Below are 21,971 nucleotides of genomic sequence, written 5' to 3' on the forward strand. Positions count from 1 at the left end.
CACACACACACATTTGCTTCGGAGTTCACTTTCATATTGTACATTTATGACCTGGAACTCATCTTATCTGTCAAGAGACAAGTGATAAATGGTGCGTTTGAATGTGGAAATCAGCGCTAAATTACATTTTCTGCACCTCCACGAGAGGAAACACGATGGTTCACAACAACAAAAACCTTTATGCGATGATTCGTTTCGTTAAAAACATCGGAAAAGTGGCGATGACGTTGTTTTTCAGGAATATTTTATTACAGAATTTCTGCTATTGCCAATCCCGCCCCAGACATGTGGCCCTCGAGAACAAAACTCATACAGACCAGACTTTTTTTTTTTTTAAATGTTCAAATTGAACAAAAACAAATAAAATAAAAAATCAAATTCAAAATAAGAGAATTAGAAATGAAAGAAGAGCAAGCCATATCTGCCGCACTTTCTTATTCTTTTCCTTTTTTATCTTGAGACTAGAAAATACACGTACAATTTGAAGCAGCAACAAAATGTGGATTTACCTGATTATACAATGGAACACTATTTTTGTTATAACATGAATGTTTGTCATCACATTATAAAACTCTAGATATTTCTTATACATTTTTTTTTTTAAACAAAAAAAAACAAACAAAAAACAACCCTATCAATGGCGATGCAACATTTTAAAGCAAAATATACATTTCATGTTCCCCTGGAACCAAAAAGAAAAAAGAAATCAGGGACATTTTAGATTTTGTGTTTGATTTTTCAGCCTTTTATCGGCTGCAAACCTCTGGAACCTTACGGATGTGTTTCCGTTTTGACTGTACAGACACTTTCTCCAGTTATTCATTGAAAAAACTGAACAGCTGAATGACAAACGAGTGGCTCTGTCAGAAACGAAGGAAACTGCAGTTACAGTTAATGAGTTATCTTACAGCGGCCTGAGGCTTTATTGATTATCCTAAACACAGGCTGTGATGCAGAAAAGTTTCATTCACACAGTTCAGAACTATTCCAGTGCGTCCTTTGTGCGCCGACGTCTCGTCTCCGGTGGAGTTTGTGTCGTTACAGCTGAAACACCTACGTGAGATCTACAGTCTGACTGGACGAGGGGGCAGAGATCACCGTGGCTGAATGTCTCTTTTGTTTCTCTGACGAGTCTGTAATCGTGTCACTTCACCTCGAAAGTATCGTCGCAACACGTCCCCAGGATGACTGAGTGAAGGACGGTCGAACAGAAGCGATCGACGTTCCGTTTGCTGCTCGTGTGCGGACGAGATCGTTTTTGTCGGCGTGAAAATCAGAGTGTAACATTTAGTCGTTGTTGGGTCACGTCTCAACACGCAGCCACATGCTCCGAAGAACTCAGTAAAAAAAAAAAAAACAGAAGAAACAAACAGAACGATTCCCACATTAATGTACAAACATAAACAACCACATAGCTCATAGCTAGCAGGTTAACACCGCGCCATTCCTCCTGTCCATAAAGTGCACTCTCCATCCTGCTGTGGACGTCAGAAAGACAAGAGCAAAAAAAAAACCAAGAGGACATGTGTGTTTATGTGAGAGAGAGAGACAGAGTAAGAGAGAGGGAGGGGGAGAGAGAGAGGGAGAGAGAGAGAGAGAGAGAGAGGGGAAGCTCCGCTGCATATGTGTGTTCAGTCTTATTCCTGGAGAGACTGTGAATTAGAGGACACAACCGTCTCTGGAGTAACGGAGGAAGAGATGGAGGGGAGGAGGGAGGTGTGTGTTTGAGGGCATGAGTGTGTGTGTGTGCACGTGTGTGAGGAGGGGGGTGGGGGGTTGCCGTTAATAAACGTAGCCCTCGCTGTAGGGGTGCGGTTGGCAGTAGGGCCCCTCCTGCACGTAGGCCATGTTCTCGTCAAAGTGCGACAGCGGCACCGTGTCCTCCTCGTTGATCTGCCGCTCCATGTCCGTCTTCAGCACCGGCCGCTGATTGTCGGGAAACGCCATGGAGAACAAGGCCTCGGGGTCGCACACGAACTTGTAGACGTATCTCTCACCGGCCACCTGGACGGAGGGAGGAGGGAGGAGGGAGGAGGGAGGAAGAGGCGGAGATAGTTGAGATGAAGAATGTGGGATTGGAACTTTTGGGTTTCACTTAATAAATCACTGTGGATACCATCTTGATCTGTCAGTGGGTTAAAAAGGTCTAATATCATTTTTTAATTCATGGAAACAAAAATGTGTATCTTCAAATCTCTTCCACCTCAACATCCAACTGATTTCAGTTTCACTCTATAAGAAACACCTTGAATCAATAACAGTGGGAGTAAATGCTGCAGGTCTTCAGTGATGAGCTGAATCTACACAACAATATAAAGCAAGTCAGTATTAAATGAGTTCACAATGTAAAATAACTCATTTGAGTTTGTTTGCACAACTTTCCTCCCGTTCTTCTTCCCACTTATTTCATTTATTACATTTTCATCCTTTTTTTTATTTCTTGTTTTCATTAGTTTCAAATTGTGTTACTGTTTACATTTGTGTTGTCTCATTATCGGCTCGTCATGCGCCTGTAGAGCACTTTCCATCGCTGGTATGAAAGGTGGTGCACAAATTAAGTTTGACTGATTGAACGCACAAAAGACCTGGAGGAGCTGCAGCGTGTTCACAGCTGGATAAAAAAAAACAGACGTGTGGATGGTGATGACACACGATGAAACTTCAGGAGGATCATTTGGTTTGACGCTCAGCGGAGGAGCAACGTTATTTCCTATTGTTAAGTTTGCTGATGTGTACGAACTGCAACCAAAGTCCTGGACTTCTCTGCATTTTCTCCCAACAAAGGTAAATGGAGGTAGTCTTATACTATCACACACAGCAAGAACAAACAATTTGGCTTTCAGTATCTCGGACACTTTGGCCGGTGATCGAACAACCAACCTTCTGGTTAGTAGACGACCCGCTTAACCAGAAATGCTTAGATGGAAGCATGTCCTTTAGCTCATACATCCACCAAGGCCCAACAGAATCACACACACTCCTAAATATCAGCTCCGTCAATACGTCAAGATCAAGATCCATCAACTCCTCTGTGGACAAATCAGGGGAAAAAAGTAAAAACTTCTATCTGACTGCAGGTGACGGGTTCAGGCCTTCGTCGTTCAGCAGCTCCTCCATCTTTAAAGAGCTCCGCCTCCTTTTATAAGCTGTGGGGAGGAGCTTCACACAGCTGCTGTCAATCAGCTCAGTGAGTGAGTGAGACCTCTCACGTGAAACTGATCGGATTCGTTTAAAAAGTGTAAATATCACAAAGCTTGGATTCTTCTCCTCCTCTGACAGATGTTTAGTCCACATGTTGAAACAGATGTTTAATTCTGTTTATGTCGTTAAAGTGTGGAATTCTCAGGACGATGATTTAGAATGTTACTCAAATATTATTCAATTTAAGAAATAACCAATAACGGTCAAACTGTACATACGTCTGATTGTAGAAATCCTTTGTGTTCATAATATTGTTCTACTGTAATTTTTATATTTATGCTTATGTAGAAACACGCCGCAGCAAATTCCTTGTATCTGTGAACCCACTTGTCAATAAACACCACTTCTGCTTCTGATGGCTGTTGATTAATGAACAATTGATTTGTTTTGTGAAAAGAAAGGAGATTAAAAAAGGGGGCTGGCCATCTGTACTCATGGTTTGTTATTTATATGACAGGGGGCAGGTTGACGTCAGATTCTTCTTCTACATGCTTCTTCTTCAGTGTTTTATAATATTATAATAAAAACATTTAACGGGAGCAGATTTTCTTCTTTTTCCAAAGTTTTCTGTGATTTCTTATTAATCTCATAAAAAATATTCTGTGTTGTTTTCATATCTTTTGTAATAAATTCTCTGCCGTTACCTTTTGCATGATCCCCTTCTCGTAGTAGTAGCGCAACGATCGGCTGAGCTTGTCGTAATTCATCGCCGGTCGATTCTTCTGTATCCCCCACCGACGTGCCACCTTCGTACACACACACACACACACACACACACACACGTCAGTAAACACAAACGGGAGAACAGGACTCCAGACGAAAACCCAACACAGACGCTCACGCTCGACCTGATTTCCTGACAGGAGCGTTGCTGCAGCTGAAATGTTGAACAAACTTATTAATCCATATTCTGCTAATAACCGTAATTACAGTGCGTCCGGCCTGAGCAGACCTGAGCAGGGATGTGTTCATTAGGAGCTTGTCACACACCCAGCGGAGGAGGCAGCAGATGTTACAGCACCTGTCTACCAGACCACCCACCACCCGGCCTCGCAGTCCAAACCCACAGCCCCACGGCGCTCGCTCGCTCGCTCGCTTCTCCTCTCTGCTTTTATTCGAGCTCCCGTTTTCTTTCCCCTGAATCTCTGGCTCAGATATTTTTGATGTGCTACACCTGGTGAAAAGGCAGAAGCTGCTCGCTCTCTTTTGTCCGTGGCGTCGCAACACCCGGTGTGTTCGGTCACCTGATGGCATGAATGGGCCCCCTGTTCGCCGCAGCTGCCTCCAGACACCGTTGGGCTGCGTGGACGGCTGCAAGGTTACCCCTCCATCTCCTCCATTCTACAGCCCCCCCCACCCCCACCCCCTGACTGCGCCCCGCATCCTCCGACAGCGAGCAACAGTGACTGAGCCTCACTGTGTGCGATGTGTGCGCACACAGACCCGGCCTCTGTTTCCATTTCAAAAGGCCCAACCGTCAACACAGGTTATTATTTTTAGGAATATGTCCTGTGAAATATTCAGCTGGGGGGGTGGGGTGGGGGGGGGGGTGGGGGGGTTGAGTCGGGTGTATGTGGTTGGTTTGATCAATAAAGATAAAAGATGAATAAAAATAAACTGTGATGGTGAGTCCAGGCCTGGTTTGACCACAGAGAGCAGAGAACGTTATTCAATCCTCTTCAAATGCTAATTTATTATACTTTATGTGGATACCTCCACCAGACCTCCACCAGGCCCATGTATGAATGTGACGCACCGAACCAGAGCTGGAAATAGAAGATTATTTCCATCATCTACTAATATGTTGAGTATTTTACATTTTACAATCAGATCAACAGCTCAAACCCTGAAGATTTCCACATTTACAAGGATTTAAACCCAAGACCTGTGTGAAAAATACGACTGGGGAACAAACTTCACCTCCTCTGGCTCGATGAGTTTGAACTCCATGCCGCGGCCGGTCCAGGCGATGAAGTGCGAGTTGGACGGGTCGTCGAGCAGAGCGACCAGGAACTGCCAGAGCTGCAGCGAGCCCCTGCGCTGGTACGACGGGCCCTCGCGGTACAGGCCTGACTCCTGCTTAATGTCACCTTCAGGACACAGTGCGGATCGTTATGGTTTCACGGAGAACTTTTTATTTGCAGTGTCTACAAGTATTTCACTCTGGTAAAAAAAAAAAAAAAAACTCACCTTCGGCCTTTTCTGGCACGACGCAGGTATCATCGTAGAAATGCCTCGCCACTTTTTCAAACATACAACCTGGAAGACAAGATGAAAGCAAAGTGTGATGTACGATCCGCACGTACGTCGCAGCGTCACAGCGTTCACTCGTGTCATCGTCTGTACCTTCAGTCCTGGTAGTGTGAGCCAGATAGCCGTCTTGCCGTAAGTAGACAGAATGGCAGCTCGGCACTTCTGCTGAAAGCCAGAATGGGAGAGTGGGTGTTAAAGGGCCCGAAGGCAGCATTAAGAACACTATCTCAGTTATCTGAGAGAAGTCAAAGCCTGTTCACTCAATGCACCACTGGCTCTGATTAAAGAATATGCCCTCCAGCGCCAGCACGGCAATGGCTCCCAGCCACCGGCGAACTCACTGTATCAAACCATTAATGGATCCTCGGAGCGTCTCCACTCGCAGGAAGATTTACTGCCGAACAAAACAACGGCACTTGTGTGAAAACACAACCTGACACGATATAAGATTTTTTCATATCGCAACGGCTCAATAATGTGCGTTTACTTTAAAACCACAGCGACCTGCAGGTGTTGGTTTCTCTGTGAATATTGTGCAGCAGCAACATGTTCGCTGAACGCACATGAAAGTGTCGTTTTTTCATTTCAAGGCCCTGAAAACGTGTTTCCTCACTCAAGCTCCTCCTGGATGATCGGATCTGTTCGCTGGTTTAAGTTCGGGGCGGGGCTGGGGTGCCGTCGTGCACCAATCAGAAACATTTAATGATGTTATTTGTTTGTGTTGCCAGGCTACTGCCATTCAAATCTGATTAAAACACACCCACACAGTCCTGATGATCAGGGTCTGGAGCGTAAACATCTTAATAAATAAAAGAAAGATGGTTTTTTCCTTTAGATTTCTTATACAGTCAAATTATTGTTGCTGCATTTTGAATATTGACGGTTCATTCAGTCTGAAAGTTCAGATTTCCTTTTAATCCACATTTCTATTGTTTATTTTCTTTAACGTCGTAACGGATCCGACAAAATATCAAACTTTAAACTGGATATTTGCACTTTGAACCAAAAAAATACAATATTTCACAGATGTAATTTAACATTTTAAAATGAAATCATTTGACTTTTTAATGTCTAATCACACAATTCTCAATGTTCCTCAAAAGAAACAACTACATAACTTTTAACCCGTGTCACTGGTTTGTTTAACGACACTGTGCAGATTGAATTGTGCATTTAGTGAATATGTCCGAACCTCCCACAACACAGACATCACTGTCATGGCTTGTGATCAAAAAAAAAAAAAAAAAAAAGGCCAAACAGGTTACAAAGTGAATGTTCAATAAACAGACCGAGGCCCATAAACATTTCTCTGAACTTCATCAAAGTAATGGGCTTGTAGAGGAAATTGCTGCTAATGAAATTACCAGCTCCCCTCCCATCCTTCCCAACAGGCCCGCTCCGGTCAACATGCTCCGCTGTGACGGATAATAAATTCACTCTGAAGCTGCGTCCTGGATCTGCAGAGCAGGAGCGGACCGAGATATTCTCTCTCCTCTCTTTACCCACACTCGTTTTATTGTCAGGGTTTCTTTTAAGACCATTATGATTTAAATTTAAAAGCTTTAACGTTGTTTCTCAGACTACAGACAGAGACAGTTGGTGTCGTAGCATCGTCCACAGCTGAGTGTAAGTTTTTAGTTCCAACTTGAAGTTTTGTCACAGCGTGTTTATCTGTTTCATTCAGGAAGAACTTCAACACAGGACGAAACAACGAACTATGCACACTGCCAAAATATAAAAAAACAGATTTTAAAACATGTTAAAGATTTGTTAAGGCCTTAAATTCAGACTATTTTTAAAGAAACCCTGATTTTTCAGTGTTTAAATATTTGTTAAATATATTTCGGTCTGCACAAAATAAGCAACTAAACATTTTGAGCGTTAATTAATTATGGGCATTTTTCACCATGTCTCTGTTTTTAAAAGACTCATTTAGTCGCAGTTTAGTCTTAATCTTGACACATCCTGTCACATATCCGGGCTGAAACCTGATGTCGAAACCAGGCTGTATTATTATTTTTATTTTTTTTAATTGAGGCTGTTTTTTTTCCTGAAATTACCCAGTGGTGTTAATTAGTATTTAGAAGCCGCACGTCTTTGTGAAACTCAGCTCACACTCAAATGGCGAAGTAAGCCAGCCACTGGAAAGTGATGAAATCACCAAAAATCACAGTTTCCTGGCTCCTTCACGACAAAAAAAAAAACAACAGACGTGCGACGTGACAAAGAGAGAAAAGAGCCACAGCGAGGCCCCAGAGCTCATCAGCACGGGAAGAGGTTACTTTTCTTCCTGACTGGTCACACTCGCTCTCCTGGGTCGTCTCTGAATGAACCCAGCCGTCCAGCGTATGTTCATTCATGTCCTGATGCAGCCTGAGGCTCCACAGAGGCCGCAGGCGGAGGATTAGGTCCCTTGACTCTCTGACTAAAGAGAGCGAATAAGTGTGGGAGGGTGGATGTTGGACTGTAAACAGGCACAGCCCCCTCCTCTTTTCTATTAGAGCGCCACAGGAAATGGCGACCGGTGCAGACACCCTGCAAAAACCAGATCCCCTGCCCTAATAATGGGCAAACTCAATAAACGCCAACCCCCTCCTCCCATGTCTTCTCCCATTCCTGAGATGATAACGCTCCGGCAACAGAAAAAAGCTGCTCTCACGTCTTGGCTCTGTCATTTGTTCCTCACACACACACACACACACACTCACACACACACTCCTCTCACCTGAGTCATAGGTGAAGTCCCGGGGCTCCTGCTTGATCATCATGGTGGTGGGGTACGCGTGGGGAAGCGGCGCGCCCATCATGGCCGGGTGTTCGAAGAGGGGGTCGGGATACTCCTGCTTGAAGCCCTGAGGAGGGAAGGGGATGTTGGGCTCCGACATCTGCCTGTGGTAGATGGGCCGGCTGTCCCGAGCCATCGTCGGCGGGGAGGGGAACGAGTGGCACGGCTCTGAGAGCTGACGTCGAAATCTGAGGGGGACGAACGCGCCAGTGGAGACAAAGACGGAGAGGAACTTAATCGTCTTTAGCTTGATCTTGTTTTTTGAAAAGAATTTCAAACAAGCAGTTAAAGAGAGAATTTAAATCTTTGATCACAAGTTTTCAGAAACGTGACATTAGAATACGTTGCGATAGAAGACCAGGCCCACTCACTCACTTTGATTAAAGAAGTACTGAAGTCAATGAGAGGAGACTGAAGGTCACGCTGTTTGAAATGTACATTTAATTTGATATTAACTAATTTTTGTTTATGAACTTTTAGTCTATGAAACATCAGGAAATGTAAATCAGCTGCTTTAACCCTTCATGACATTTTCAAATGTCTCAAGAAAAACACAAATTAAGCTTGAAATTATGTTTTAATGACAATCCAATAATCAATTAACTAGTTGAAAGCTCCGAAAGCTACTAAACTGACTAAAACCAAAACTCAACCTTTTTCCATACGTGAAATTTCAATATCATATATAAGTGATGTTCTGTAAACTGTAAATATTGTGTTTATATTGTATTTCTTACTAATTTACTATATTTATTTATGTGTATTTCACACTTATCGTATCATGTATCATGTCTTTGAACATTAAATTACTTCACCGTCATGTGTTAGTTCACATCTGCTGCAGTGACCTTGTTATATTCGGAGTTGAACCAGCGGCTGAAGGCCTCAGACGTACCTGTGGTCCATAGAGTAGGTGTTGTCAGGGAGCGGCTGTGAGGACGGGATGTGAGCGTAGGTCCTGTCTGGTTTGGGCGTTGGGGCGGCCGTGGGTGAGGCATGATGGAGGGGGGACACAGGGGTGCTACAGGGGGGCGTCACTGGGCTGGAGGGCTTCATTCCTGCAGGCTGCTTCTGCTCATAGGCACTGGGGTAAAAGAGACAAGAGTCAATGAAGCTTCCAGGTACGGGCCGGGTTTGGGGTTTGATTCCCTCTGGAGAGGATGAAATTCATCTCTGATTTAAAGACTGAACTGCCAATAAACGGTCCAGCCAGCCGGGAGTTGAACCAGGGAACCGCAGCTTAGGGCAAATCAAATGTTACTCGACATAATTCAAACAAAAAAAAATCTGATTTAGTTGTTTTTGCACTATGATAAACTTTCTTTCGCTCCACATTCATCTCCTCACACCATAACTTTGAAAATCAAGTATTGGCTCAGATGTGTTTTGGCTCATTTCCATGGGTATAACAAACAACAATCTTTACAGCGTAGAGATTTTTGATGTAAAACCAAATGTCGTTGTCTGTTTCTGCTCATCACATCAGCAGGTGAGTAAATGAACCACTTGTAAAATAGAATGCATGATGACTCCCTACACACGAGGTCATTATACTAACAGGCATGTGGAATGAATGTGATGTATTACAAATCAAATCAGAGTGTAACCAAGCAACACAAGAGAAATCACTCAGCATGACTGTATTTATCACAATGTGCGTTGGATTTAAAATGGGACTCGTCTGCACTTTCGTGTACATCGAATTTTAAATGTTCAACATGTTTGTAAATGAGTAAATAATGAAAAAAGTAAAAATAACGTAGAGACGAACAATTCATGGAAAACATGTTCATCATTGAAGATGCAGAAAGAATGTTTATCTCAACTGTTTCCACAACTTTAACTTGTTCCTGTGCTAAATTACTCTACAAAAACATTTCAGTTAATGAATGTGGAAGCAAATAACGTGTTTTGTGAATGAGGTGTCACTCTGAGGTATTTTTGAGAGACGCTCACCTGATGTTGTACGGGCACTTCTCTCCATACTGAAGTTTGAAGGGCCGCTCTTGAGAACAGTTGGAGCTCAGCTCTGAACACGGGCTGTGCAGCTCTCTCTTGATCTTCAGCTGCAGTCCGTGGAACGCCACTGCAACGAGAGAGACAAATAAACTCTTCCAGACACTGACGATAAACCGAATACTTGTTTGGCATAAATATGGCGTAAATTTGGCTTTTGAGAACAGATGCAAATGATTGTTTTGTATTGAAGCTGACTCTTTGGTCGGCGTTCTGCATTTTTGCAACAGGATGAAATTACTTGAAACAGAATTTATGCAAAAAACTGTTGAAATTCAGATTAATTCAAGACAAGTTGAGACACAATCTTTGTCCCTGTTTAGACAGATTTGTGCAATTTCATTGTTATGGGTGAGGCTTTTATAAATAATAGATAAAAATAATGCTTTTTCTTTAGATTTCATAGATATTTAATTCATCATTGATCAGGATGAATATGTTTAAGTTAAAAGTCTTTTTCCGAGCATCCGTCCACCGAGCGGATTTGACATCTCGGATCATCACTTACACAAACAGCTCACTTCAAATCTCATTTGTTTGTCCTTTTTCCTGACGGGGACTCGCTTAGTGAAATATGACAAACATAAACCCGGGTGTGTGGCGAGCTCCTGTAAAAGCTTTATCTGCTTTCAGCTGGCTGTCAATACCTTCCAGACAACAACCGGGCCCATTGATCTGGGAGGGGGGGCTGTGCTCTCTCTACCTATGGCCCTGCAGCGAGCCCGATGCATCTGAGCGGCTGTTAAGTGCCTGATCAGTCCTGATTAACATCCCATCATCCCGAGTCATGATCAACACTAATCCAATTGGCTGCGCTTCAGACGAAAACCCAGTCAGTCAGAATGAAGTCAGGCTCGGGTTGCCTTGCCAATCGCCGTCTCACCGCACACAAACCAGCGGCGGGGCCATCCCGCAGCGCTCTATCAAACACCAGAGAGGGCCAGTCGCGGTCGGAGGGGAGGATTTTTTAATGGATGTTTCAGGCTGAGGGAGTTAAAAACAGAAATTACAAATGGAAAAAGGGGAAATCCATCAACTCCTGGTCCAGCAAACATTTAGACATTTGATGACCCAAAACACCAAATCTGTGGTTTGGGAGTATTTTTCTTTTAAATCCGGCCACAGCCAGGAAGGTCTCGGGGGCCGCGAGGAGCTGAGAGAGGAGGATGTTTTGGGGAGTTTTCTCACGGCTGACTGACAGCTGTCGTACAAGCAGGGGTCGATCTGCCAACACCACATCTGATGCACAGCCGAGCCCCTGGGGGACGGGCCACACGGCCCCGGCATGACAAAGCTCAGGGGTTGTTCGCAGCCCTCGCTGGGGGCCTGACCTTTCTGGGTCATCGATCGGAGGTCAAAAAGACACTTCCTGAGGGGAGACCTTTGACGACGCTGACATGGAAAAGTCTCGTTACGAGCTTACTGAGTCAAAACAATACTTCAGTTTTCCTTGTTCACATCACAATAACTGTCACTTTAACTACCCACGACAATGAACATGCACAGCTGATGCTACGTTTAACCCTGAATCCACAGTTACTGGGTTTGTTATTTACAAATGACATGTCTGAGTCACGTGTATAGAATCTTTGTGTTTAACTCTGAGCATCGCAGCGGCTCTTAACAATAGCTTCACATGTGCTGCAGCTCAGGGCCTTAAATTAGAAATGGAAATGTCACAATAGATTTCGTCAGTGGGGTGCCAAGGAACACAAATCAATAGCGAGGGCATTGCCTCTGACTAAAACAGAGACTTCCTTTTTAGTCCAGAATGTCAGGCCCATCACTGCTTGATTGCTCTCATTATCTACATATTGATTAACTCCGATGGTGGGGTGTTTAAAAAAAGAAGCAGTTACAACAATTACTGGGTCTATTTTGAATGCAAGATGTTTTTTCTTCCCCGAGCCATTAACTCAAATAATCTGTAATTTTCTTTGGTCTTTGGTTTACAGACTCAACGGAAATCTTTGCTGTAAATGGAATAAACAACGTGTTCACCTTTTTTTCCAGCTCTGTAACACGTGTAAGGAAATAATTAGTGGTCTAGATTATCATTTCACATTTTCTTTATCTGACATTTTTCTATCAAAGAACTCTTGGCGCCGGTCATCGTGTAAACGAAGCTACAAAGTGTGTGTTTTGGCAGAACCAGAGCCGACGTTTGGCAGATACTTCTCCAGCCCATTCATGAAAAAATACAGGTCTTTTGGCAACAGCGAAAAACCCTCCATTCCATTTTCACCTACTGTAGGTGCTCGTCTGCGCTGCTAAATGATGGAGGCTCAGATCTGCCGGTAACGTGTGGCCTCATTTTACACCTCCTCTACTCCTTCGTTCCCTGCTAAGTTATGCAAATGGTAAGCATCTGTGTTGGAGTTGGAGACAAAGAGAATTCTCCTTCAGCCTAAGGACACTTTTGCTTCGAGGCCACGCTCACACGCTGCGACGTGGAGGGAAAATACATCTTCTCGAGAGGCGTTAACTCCGAGAAAATGTGGAATAGCACCGACTGGAAAAGACGAATCTACGGCAACCCTCGACATTCCTTTCCTTTTTCCCATTTCTTCTATCCAGCTTCCAATTTTATCAACTGACACAAAATGTTGTGAAATACTGTTGTTCTACGTTAGCTCTTGATTTCATTTATGCAAAAATACAACTACGATGCAAAATTCAAGTTAAGTACAAGTAAAAAGCAGCTAATTCAAAATGGAGTAAGATGTGAATATAATTGTTTCCTAAAGATACCACTGAATGCTTCCTTTATTAACGCTATTAGCTGCAATTACACTAATATCGCCAATGAAGAAATTAGGCTATTTTTTTAGCTAATGCTAACTATTCAACTTGCTAGCACAGACAGCTAACTGATAGCTAGGTACAGCCTGAGGAGTAAATGACTCATTTGTTATATAAATATTTTTGGAATTGACTCAAAATAAACTACAACGCTGCATTTGTCTTTTTTTTTTTTTTTTTGCTCTAACACCAGTTAACTTGCACTATTTTAGTCTCTGCAAATATTACACACTAAATGCAGTACTGAGTATTTGGACGAGGGAGGTGGGACTGACGTTCAGCAACCTACAGAAAACAAAGCATGTTTCCAGCTTTGTTGCCGTCAGGACAATCGGTGGATGTAGCATCTGCACCTCTCTATCCTTTTCCTCTGACTGTCTTCTCTTCTGTGTCTATCCTTCTCTATCTGTCCCTCCATCTCTCGGCTCGGTGAAAACCCATATGGGAGGGCTGCCGGCTGGGATGCCTGCTCGAGCGCCCAACCACGGTGCCCTCACCCTCCCGCCATCTGTCAGTGCCTCTCCAGTCTGCTGCAGGTTTGCCAACAGGACAATTCAGATGGTCAGCGGTCTCCTGCCACCGTGGCCACCCACCCTGGCTTTACCTCTGAAGGACAACGGGAAAGTCTCTGTGACCTCTGGTTCTCTACTGTACAACACATCGCTCCTCCATCTTGGATTTTTAGGACAGAGGCTAATTCCCCACCAAGGGGACGATATCAAATTTGTCGTGCAGCTGCTGAGTTCATTGTTGGATCGTGCTCTGAACAAAAGCCAAACGAAGACAAATGAATGGAGACGATGATCTGGTGCAAATATGATCTAGGTCACAAAATCAGGGGGATCTGGCTCACATGGGGTTAAAGGGTTTGTGCCAGATCCGTCCCCGTTTACCCGAATGCTGTCTGTGACCTTTGACAGTTTACAGTCGACACTGACACTAAGGTGACCTTGTCGTTTTGTTCTCGAGAAGAACCGTACTCAACTCTTGTTTCCAGGTTAAAGGGCGTCGGGGACAGAGGGAAGACGCAGGCCGTGGACACACAGATCTGTGTCTTTTCTCACAGTTTCATGGGCGTTTTGGCTCATCAGAAAGACATGTGCTTGCTCCGGGTCCCACTGAGCTCCACTCAATCCATTTCTGTCCCCACCTTGGCACCACTTCCTCCAGAAGTGGACGGTGCCAAGTCACGGTGTGCAACCACCGTGCACGACCAGGTGAAGTGCAACTAACTACCTCATCACTGCAAGAGTAAATTTAATCAAAGCTCGAGGAGTATTCTTGAGTGAATTTGTTTTTTTAGTGGGAAAAATAGAGAGTGTGAGAAGAAAGTGCTTTTCAAACTGTAAAATCCCCAGTGAAGGTTGGGCAGTGCACGAGGAGGCCAACGAACCTTCAGCTGAAAAGGATAAATGTGGTTATAACTAATATAACGCTGCCGGATTTAGAAAATCCAACCACACTGGAGGGTTTTGCACAAAAAGCACTTTGAGGAGAGGTCGAGCATTTTTAAAACATTTTATGTAAAAAAATTCAAAACAGCCATCGATTGACAGCAGTTTCTCCAACCTGGAGTTAAAAATATCACTTCAACCCCCTGAAAAACATCAACCACAATATTTTGATGTTTCTCTATGCAAATAAGTCACAGTGCGATAATATTTCCGTGGTGTGAAGAGGTGCACGGGTGACAGAAGGGAGGGAGAGACAAATAGAAAGAGAGATAATCCCCTGCCCATGCACCTGTCTGCAAACCTGCGAGACTGCTGCAGCTCTCCAGAGAGCACTTGTGTAAGCAAAGGTGAGGGCACGGAAAAACACACAGCGCCACGTGCACTCTCCCCCGAACACAAACACACCAGTCGAGATAAGTGGGAAAAAAAAAAAAAAAATTCACACAAACACAAGCAGTGCACAGACACACACAGACACACAACAGAGAGGAAAAGTGACGAGGTCTCTTACTCACAGTTTTCAGTCTGGAAGTCTGGAACGAACTGCTCGTCATTGTCGGGAACTTGAGCTGAAAACAGAAGCAGAGAAGAAGAAAGAGCGTGATTGTTTGTGATGTTGATGGACAACGCAGCATTGATCACAGCTCTCCACACTCCACTACCCTCCTCTGACAAACAGGCTCCTGGGACATGAGCTCGGCCTATCCCAGCACTGCTTGCTGCTGCTGCCGCTGCTGCGCAAAAATATATATTTCACAGGAAATCAGGTCGAGGATCGGGTGGTTTCTCTTTGGTATCCACATTTTTATTTTTATTTGAATGTGCAACAAAATGTTAAATCCTTGAACAACCTTGGGATCTCAATTTTCTATATTTTTATATCTACTATTAAGTTTTATAAGAGGTATTTAAAAAAAAAGAAAACGAACAGAAAAAACATCAGGGTTGTTTAATTAAAATAATGGATTTATACCTGACTAAAAATAATTATAATTCTGGAGCTTTCAAATTTATCACTCTTCCAAAGATAAATACAATTTCCCTTTTTTCCAAGCACTCTTGTCCGTGTTGTTTTAAAACAAAACTGAATTCAATTAAATCTAAATTTGTTTGTATCCATTCTTTTGCCTAATTTTGTCTTGAATCAGTAAACAAATACTAATATCTTCAAAAAAAAACTAATCTTGTCTATTTTTTATGAAAATAAGTTTCCAAGTTAGAAGATTTTTACACTTATTTCAATAAAATTACACTTTTATGAATAAAAAATAAACACTTGACAAAAGCAAAACACATAAAATAACCTTGAAATGGTTTGAACAATATATGTTTTCAACGATTAACTCATTAATTAGGAATTAACAATGCCAGGCAGCGAGGGACATAATATTTTGCTTTAGGTGACTGACTTCCTCCTAATTCCACTTCCTGAGGTCGCCTTGTCAAACGAGAGCTCCGCAGCCCCGGCTCTCGCTCCTCGCCAGCAGCCAAGCACCCATTGTTAACAGTATCTAATTGGCTTCTTCCCTACTGTTGAATCCACCTGTACCTACCGAGTTAGGTCTGTTCCAAACCTCCCAACGCTTCACCTGCGCTTCAAACGCCCCTGCACTCAGGCTAATGCTAAAATAATGAAGCCCGCCCCGCTCCGGCTCCAATTAGGGCACGTCCGCATTTATATGGCACATATTTACACTCAGCGACAGTTCCTTCGTGTCCCTCAAGTTTGACACTTAGCAGCAAAAGGCAAAAGGAGATTTAAATGTGTCATTAGCACGTCTATTTATACGCACAATGAGGTGGATCCTCATTATCACAGGAGCAGCAACATGTCTCCACATGTCTGGAGATCTTCAAAGAAAAAAAAAGAAAATCACAGATTTTCCATCTCTGCCGCTCCTGATGTGATCAGGGATGGTTTTTTCTCGGCAGAGGTGTGAATTGAGGAGAGTAAACAATCAACAGATCAAGAGGAGACAATTGCTCCATGTTTTCAGGCGGGTGAAGAGAGCAGCGATGATGTCTCTCCAGAACCTGCTGTAATTAAAGCTATTTAAACTCTATTGTGTGCTGTTCTTTTAAATGCAATTTGGATTTTAGCCTGGTTGGTTTACTGTTGAATGATCCGGGACCATAGTTTAGTGCTGTACTCCACATTGTTGCAGGGTTTTTCAAAGGGTCATTTAAAGAAAAAGATTTAAAGAGTTTTTCTCCCCCCCCCCCCCACGTTAGTGGTGAAAACCTCAGCAGCCAAATCTGTGTCCAAACTGAGGCACAGGACGGATGCGTCAGCGGCCTCAGTCTGTGAATGAGACAGCTGATCCCTGCAACAAACTCCTGGGGAGAACGGTAGAGCTGGAAATCTGCCGCCATTCACAAAACAAAAAACAGAGAGGGAGAGAAAAGAGGAGTGAGGATGAAAAGAGGAGTTGTAAAGGCTGCAAACACGAGGCCTGACACTGTTGGAGGCGTTTCCTTAAAACCTGCAACAACGAGTTTTAAACCGATTGAACGTTAAACTATCGAGGAAATCACGAAGCAGTTTTAAAGTGAGAATCTTTTAAAAGATTAAAACATTTTTCCTGAGAAGAAAAAGACACTTAAATGAGTCTGAGAGTGGAGGAGGTGGGTCGCTGTGGTGCGGGGGGGGGGGGGGGGGGTCAAACAGACGCCTGTCAGCTGGCGAGCTCCTCCAACCTCTTTGGAGTCGGAAATTCAGTCCGTCTCTCATAATTCCTCCTCTTGTTCCAATTACCTGAACTAATAAATCTTACAAATGGGAAGGTATTCCTTTTCATCTTAATGGACAGGAAGTCATTCATTAAATCCACAATCTGGGAGCGTTCATCATCACATTGATCCACGACAGGCAGAACTGAAATCCTTAACAGTAATACCTCTTATCACCCGCCGCCGTCTCTCCTCTCACTTTGGATACTGAAATATTAAAATCGTGTCTTATTCTTTTTCCACGCCCTGCGGTGAGCGCCGCGCCACCTCATAATCTGACTGCTGCTCGGAGTCGGCTCGACTGCTTCAATATCTGTTTCCAGATCGCGTACTTTTCATTCTTTAAAAGCTTTGGAGCATTTTCAAATGTGTTAAAGAATAGATGGAGTCCGTAAATGATGGAGAGTCTTTTCCACCTGTGTGAAGAGTGAGAGCGAAGATTTTCCTCAACAATTTTCCAGGGGCTGTGGTACAACTCCATTCTTTTGACTTTAATGTACTACACTTAAATCAATTATATTAATGACTTGAGCTCTCTTTTTAATAATACAGCTTCTCAACCTGAGCACTGATATGTTTTATATATATATATATATATATATATATATATATATATATATATATATATATTTTCACACTTAATGATTCAATTAAAACAGAAAAACTCTAAAAACAAACTTAAAAATTATAATTGACTTAAATAAAACAGAATTTTAGTAAAAACATAATATTTAAAAACATTACTTTTTGAATTTTATTAAGAACGTCCTCGAAGTTTCTGTATTTAACTTTAGGTAAAGAGACTAATCAGCAATTTAACACTTTAAAATTAACAATATTTTTAAACTACTATAGTTTTTACTTGAACGTAAAATTATTTAGTTTTATTAAGGCAAAGAGTTGGCTAAATAATTAGGTTTTCCTCATCTTATAACACTTTCTGTTCATGACAATAAGTGCAGCAAAGGGAACAGCAGTATTACTATTGTGCTAAAATGTCTTCGAAACCTAATTTCACTTAAATAATTCTGCAAATTTGCAGAGAAAATACAGTTTGACGTCAGATTTAAATACGTGCAACAACGAATTCAAATCATCTTCTGCAAGTTATCATGAGCTCTACACTTTTGTCAGTTCACAACAAGGCAAACTGGTTTTCTGATTTTCACTACAGAAACAGAAACTTTCAGCTTCCGGGTAAAATTCTAAGTCAGTTGCATCTTGGCGAGATGCAAACACCAAAGTCAAGCCAACGGTAAAACATGCACATGAAACAACAGACAAGCAATATTCACCACGAACCGAAACTTCGGTGCTGCAGACACGGCGGGAAGAGGACACTCGTACTTAAATCCTGAAGCATCACGTCTCAGTCTGACCACAATGAGCAAGTCTTGCCATGAGAGGAAAAGATTTATAAATAAAAAAATAGAGAAAAGGACAACTATGTAAAAAAAAAAAAATCAGATGCCACTCTAAGAGACCAGCTCTGATGTTTTGGAAGTCTGCGATAAAAAAAAATATAAATCCATTCTCTCTCTTTTTTTTGGGGGGCTCCAAGAAATGAAATTGAAGAAGACAAGGTGAGAGTGCAGCTGGAGAAGATAGAGAGGTGTGCTGAGAGGAAGCAGAGGGAGAAAGAGAGAGAGAGAGAGAGGGAGTTAGAGAGAGAGGGAGGGAGAGAGAGGCTGGAGTACAGCAGAGCTCTGGTGGAGGAGGAGGTGGTGGCTGCTGGCGTGCGGCGCGTTAGCTCCTGCCAAAAGCAGAAGAGACAGTGAGCGTCGGAGAGCCTTCTCCTGGTAATTTGTGATGACACTCTCTGGGTAGAGCCTCCTCTGTCTCCCTCAAGACCCCTCGCTCACAGTCTCTAATGTATGCATGACACACAAGGTGCCTCTTCCACACAGGCTTTTAATTGGACTGCGACGCTAGGCATGTAACTCCAGGCAGCTTCTTCTTTTTTTTTTTTTTTTTTTTTCACCCCTCACAACCTCTCTGTTTCTACCCATCTCTCCTGGTTCTTTTTACTTGGGAGATTCAAAACACTCACCTTCTGCCAGCCAGGTCTCCTGCAGCTGACTGAGGTCCTGGAAGAGCTCTGGAGGAGGGAGAGAGGGAGAGAGAGAGAGAGAGAGAGAGAGAGAGAACAAGTCAGGAAAAAGAAAAAGAGTCAAAGCCCAGGAGAAGCATCAGAAACAACGGACTCCATTGTGGCGGCGCTGATGTGCCATCAGTGCCACTGGAGCATTGTGGGCAAGTGTGCAGCTAATAACAAGTCAATTTGTGTCTCTGACCTCTGACAGAGGCTTGAGAGAATCATCACAGGCCGCCGTGTTGTAATTGAGATTCTGTAGTTAGCAGTGCAGGTGGACACAAACCAATTGAATTTTGCTAAATGTTTAGGAGCCGTGAAATTAACTTCTCCCTCTCTGCCCTGTGCCTACCTTCAGTGTCCTGAGCCAGGTCGGACTTAATGAATTTTCTCTTTCTGTCATTTGCTGGCCTCTCGCAGCTCCTCGTCTTTTCTTGCAGCGTCTGGAAAGAAAAGAGATAGAGAGAGAGAGAGACACACACACATACACGAATCAATTGTTTTCTTTTCCTCACTGGAGCCGTGAGTGTGTTTCTTGGCTGCAAGTTCAGCGTTTAAATGAGAGAACGACTGGAAGAGCCTCAGTGAGCCACTCCGAGATGCCGCACACACACACTTCTAAAGTCTGGCACGTGCACAGGGACCTGTGCTGCACTCATCAGACATAGCCTAATTAACAAGTTGTAACATGGTGCACAACCAATAGTACTGTGTTAAAGTAGTGGGGACCTTGTTTAGCTGCTTATCTCTGATGGTCTGATGAAACTTAAACGGTCCCTGAGGGAGGAATGAGTCTTGGCAGCAGGAGAGAGACGGAGAGAGAGATGAGAGATTAACAGGAGAAAATAGACAAGACATGAAAACGGATGTGAGAGAAGGAGCAGGAGAGAGAGAGAGAGAGAGAGCATCTTCTTTTAGAGTTAAAGTCAGAGAAGAAGAAGAGGGGGTTGTTTGCAACTTTCTTTACACTCACTGTGGAGTTACAGTAAGGCACTTGCTGGTCATGAAATCCATCCATGTTGCTCCACTGTGGCTTCAACTGACGATCAATCTGCTGAGTCTCAGGCGTCACACTGGAAAGAGCAACAGAGAGAGAAAGAGAGAGAGAGAGAGAGAGAGGACGTGAATGAGTGAAGATCACAGCTCAGGAAGCCTCCACCGCTGTTAGAGAGAGAAACATTACCGACAATCATTTCCGGTAATGTTGCAAAGTTACGTTCGACCGTCTGCAAAAAAATCCGTGCGTAAAGCTGGAGCGCGTCGAGCCAAAGAGCGCACGGAAATGTCCGTGTGTGGGGTTTTTTTTTTTTGCGCGAAGAGAAAAGAGTTGAGAGAAGGATTTAAACCTGGAACTCTTACCCGGCGACCCCGCGCCGCTTTCACCCGCATGTACAGGGACCGTGAGGCGGCTGCAGGATCTCCACAGTCCCGGCTGCTGCCTACGCTTCTCTCCCCCCCCGCTCACTGAGTCGCCTTCTAGCGGCTTGGCATCGCCTCCCGGGGCCTCCCATTGGAAACAAGCCGCACTCCGCTTCCTATTGGTTGTCAATGTCTTTCACTGGATCAGATCGCTGGCAGTCAATCGCGCACGGCTGCGGGCGGCGAGCGCGGGAGAGAGTCAGCGTGCGCGTAAATGTGGTTATTTTTTTAATGACATTGAATTTGCACCAAGCTTCTGTTTGTTTTGTCAAGTTTTTAAAGTTGCACTCAAACTCATATGCAAAGAGGACTAAACCTACACCCCCCTCACACGCACACTCACACGCACACGCAGGCACTCCTCTCCTGGTCGAGCTTGTGTCCATGGTGATGGTGTTTTTGAAGCTCTGGCTCTCCTGTGAGAGATGCGTTTGTTGAGTCCTGCGCAAACACACTGACCTGGAAGTAAAGCACAGGTCAACTGAGGTCAACACCGAGGAGCGCGTCCAAAAAGGCCTGAGAGGGTGGAGGCTGGAGGAGGTCCAAGCCTGGAGCTGGTGAAGTGGGAACAGGCTGTGTGAGGCTGTGTAGCTGCAGAGTCCTGCTTTAGAAATAATCTAAAGAAAACACTGTGCATAATCGGAAAAATTCACAGGAACCACCTGAATTCAAAACAAACGTTCTTGTTCATGATTTGCTGATGTCATCACATATAAACCACTAAACATATTTTTACAATCAGCTCTAACATAGAAGCTGTTGATGTGAACTTATACTTGCACGTTTTAAATGATCTGTCACATCTTTGCTTTTTATTATCATATTGTCAAGAGCTTTAAATGTTCTAAACACATAAACACAACACATTTAGTTTGCAGGGATTCGGTCTTCTCTACATTTTGAAGCACATGAACACTGAAAACACAAAGACTACACAGTTCGGCACTAACAGTCAGTTCCCAGAGGCATAACTCCATTATCTACTTACCTTTAAAAGACAAATTGGTATCGGCTCCTGATCTGTCTAGTGCATTTTAAGCATTTTTTATAATTTCAAAAAACAATATTTTAGCTTCAACACAAATCTCGATTATATTTAGAGTATTTCTCTGAATTGATTTACAGTAACTTCATAGCTGCATCCTTCCACTATGTAATTCTGTTCAGTAGTTTTTGTGTAATGCTGCCAAATAATAGACAAAGAAATAAATAAATGCAG

The 21,971-nt window shown here is 43.4% G+C and overlaps 1 protein-coding gene across 4 annotated transcripts; it reads right to left on the reverse strand.

Annotated features, from left to right (window-relative positions):
* Positions 1–227: 227 nt before the first annotated feature.
* Positions 228–21,356, reverse strand: etv1 (ETS variant transcription factor 1). Of its 4 annotated transcripts, none has more exons than XM_069537295.1 (13): positions 20,693–21,356; positions 20,307–20,406; positions 19,686–19,776; positions 19,292–19,339; positions 15,027–15,080; positions 10,196–10,325; positions 9,135–9,323; positions 8,180–8,427; positions 5,548–5,616; positions 5,392–5,460; positions 5,122–5,291; positions 3,846–3,947; positions 228–2,004 (listed from the first exon to the last, which is right to left on the reverse strand). In XM_069537295.1, exons 2-13 carry the CDS (start codon positions 20,349–20,351, stop codon positions 1,783–1,785), a joined length of 1,437 nt encoding a protein of 478 aa, XP_069393396.1. In that variant the 5' UTR covers positions 20,352–20,406; positions 20,693–21,356; the 3' UTR covers positions 228–1,782. The 4 variants fall into 4 exon arrangements, with proteins under 4 accessions (XP_069393396.1, XP_069393395.1, XP_069393398.1 ...); XM_069537294.1 differs by having other exon boundaries at positions 5,548–5,619; positions 20,693–21,354; XM_069537297.1 differs by lacking the exons at positions 19,292–19,339; positions 19,686–19,776; positions 20,307–20,406; positions 20,693–21,356 and adding an exon at positions 18,544–18,733.
* Positions 21,357–21,971: the final 615 nt, after the last annotated feature.

Source organism: Paralichthys olivaceus, chromosome 13 (assembly GCF_024713975.1).
Source record: "Paralichthys olivaceus isolate ysfri-2021 chromosome 13, ASM2471397v2, whole genome shotgun sequence".
Taxonomy (NCBI): domain Eukaryota; kingdom Metazoa; phylum Chordata; class Actinopteri; order Pleuronectiformes; family Paralichthyidae; genus Paralichthys; species Paralichthys olivaceus.

What these genes read in the sequence shown, in the direction of transcription:
- etv1 (XM_069537294.1), bottom strand. Translation starts at nt 20,351, where the DNA reads ATGGATGGATTTCATGACCAGCAAGTGCCTTACTGTAACTCCACA. An exon ending in TGCCTTACTGTAACTCCACA is followed by an intron (nt 19,777 to 20,306) that starts GTGAGTGTAAAG and finishes TTTTCTTTCCAG; the next exon opens with ACGCTGCAAGAAAAGACGAG. An exon ending in TCACACTACCAGGACTGAAG is followed by an intron (nt 5,461 to 5,547) that starts GTACAGACGATG and finishes CTTGTCTTCCAG; the next exon opens with GTTGTATGTTTGAAAAAGTG.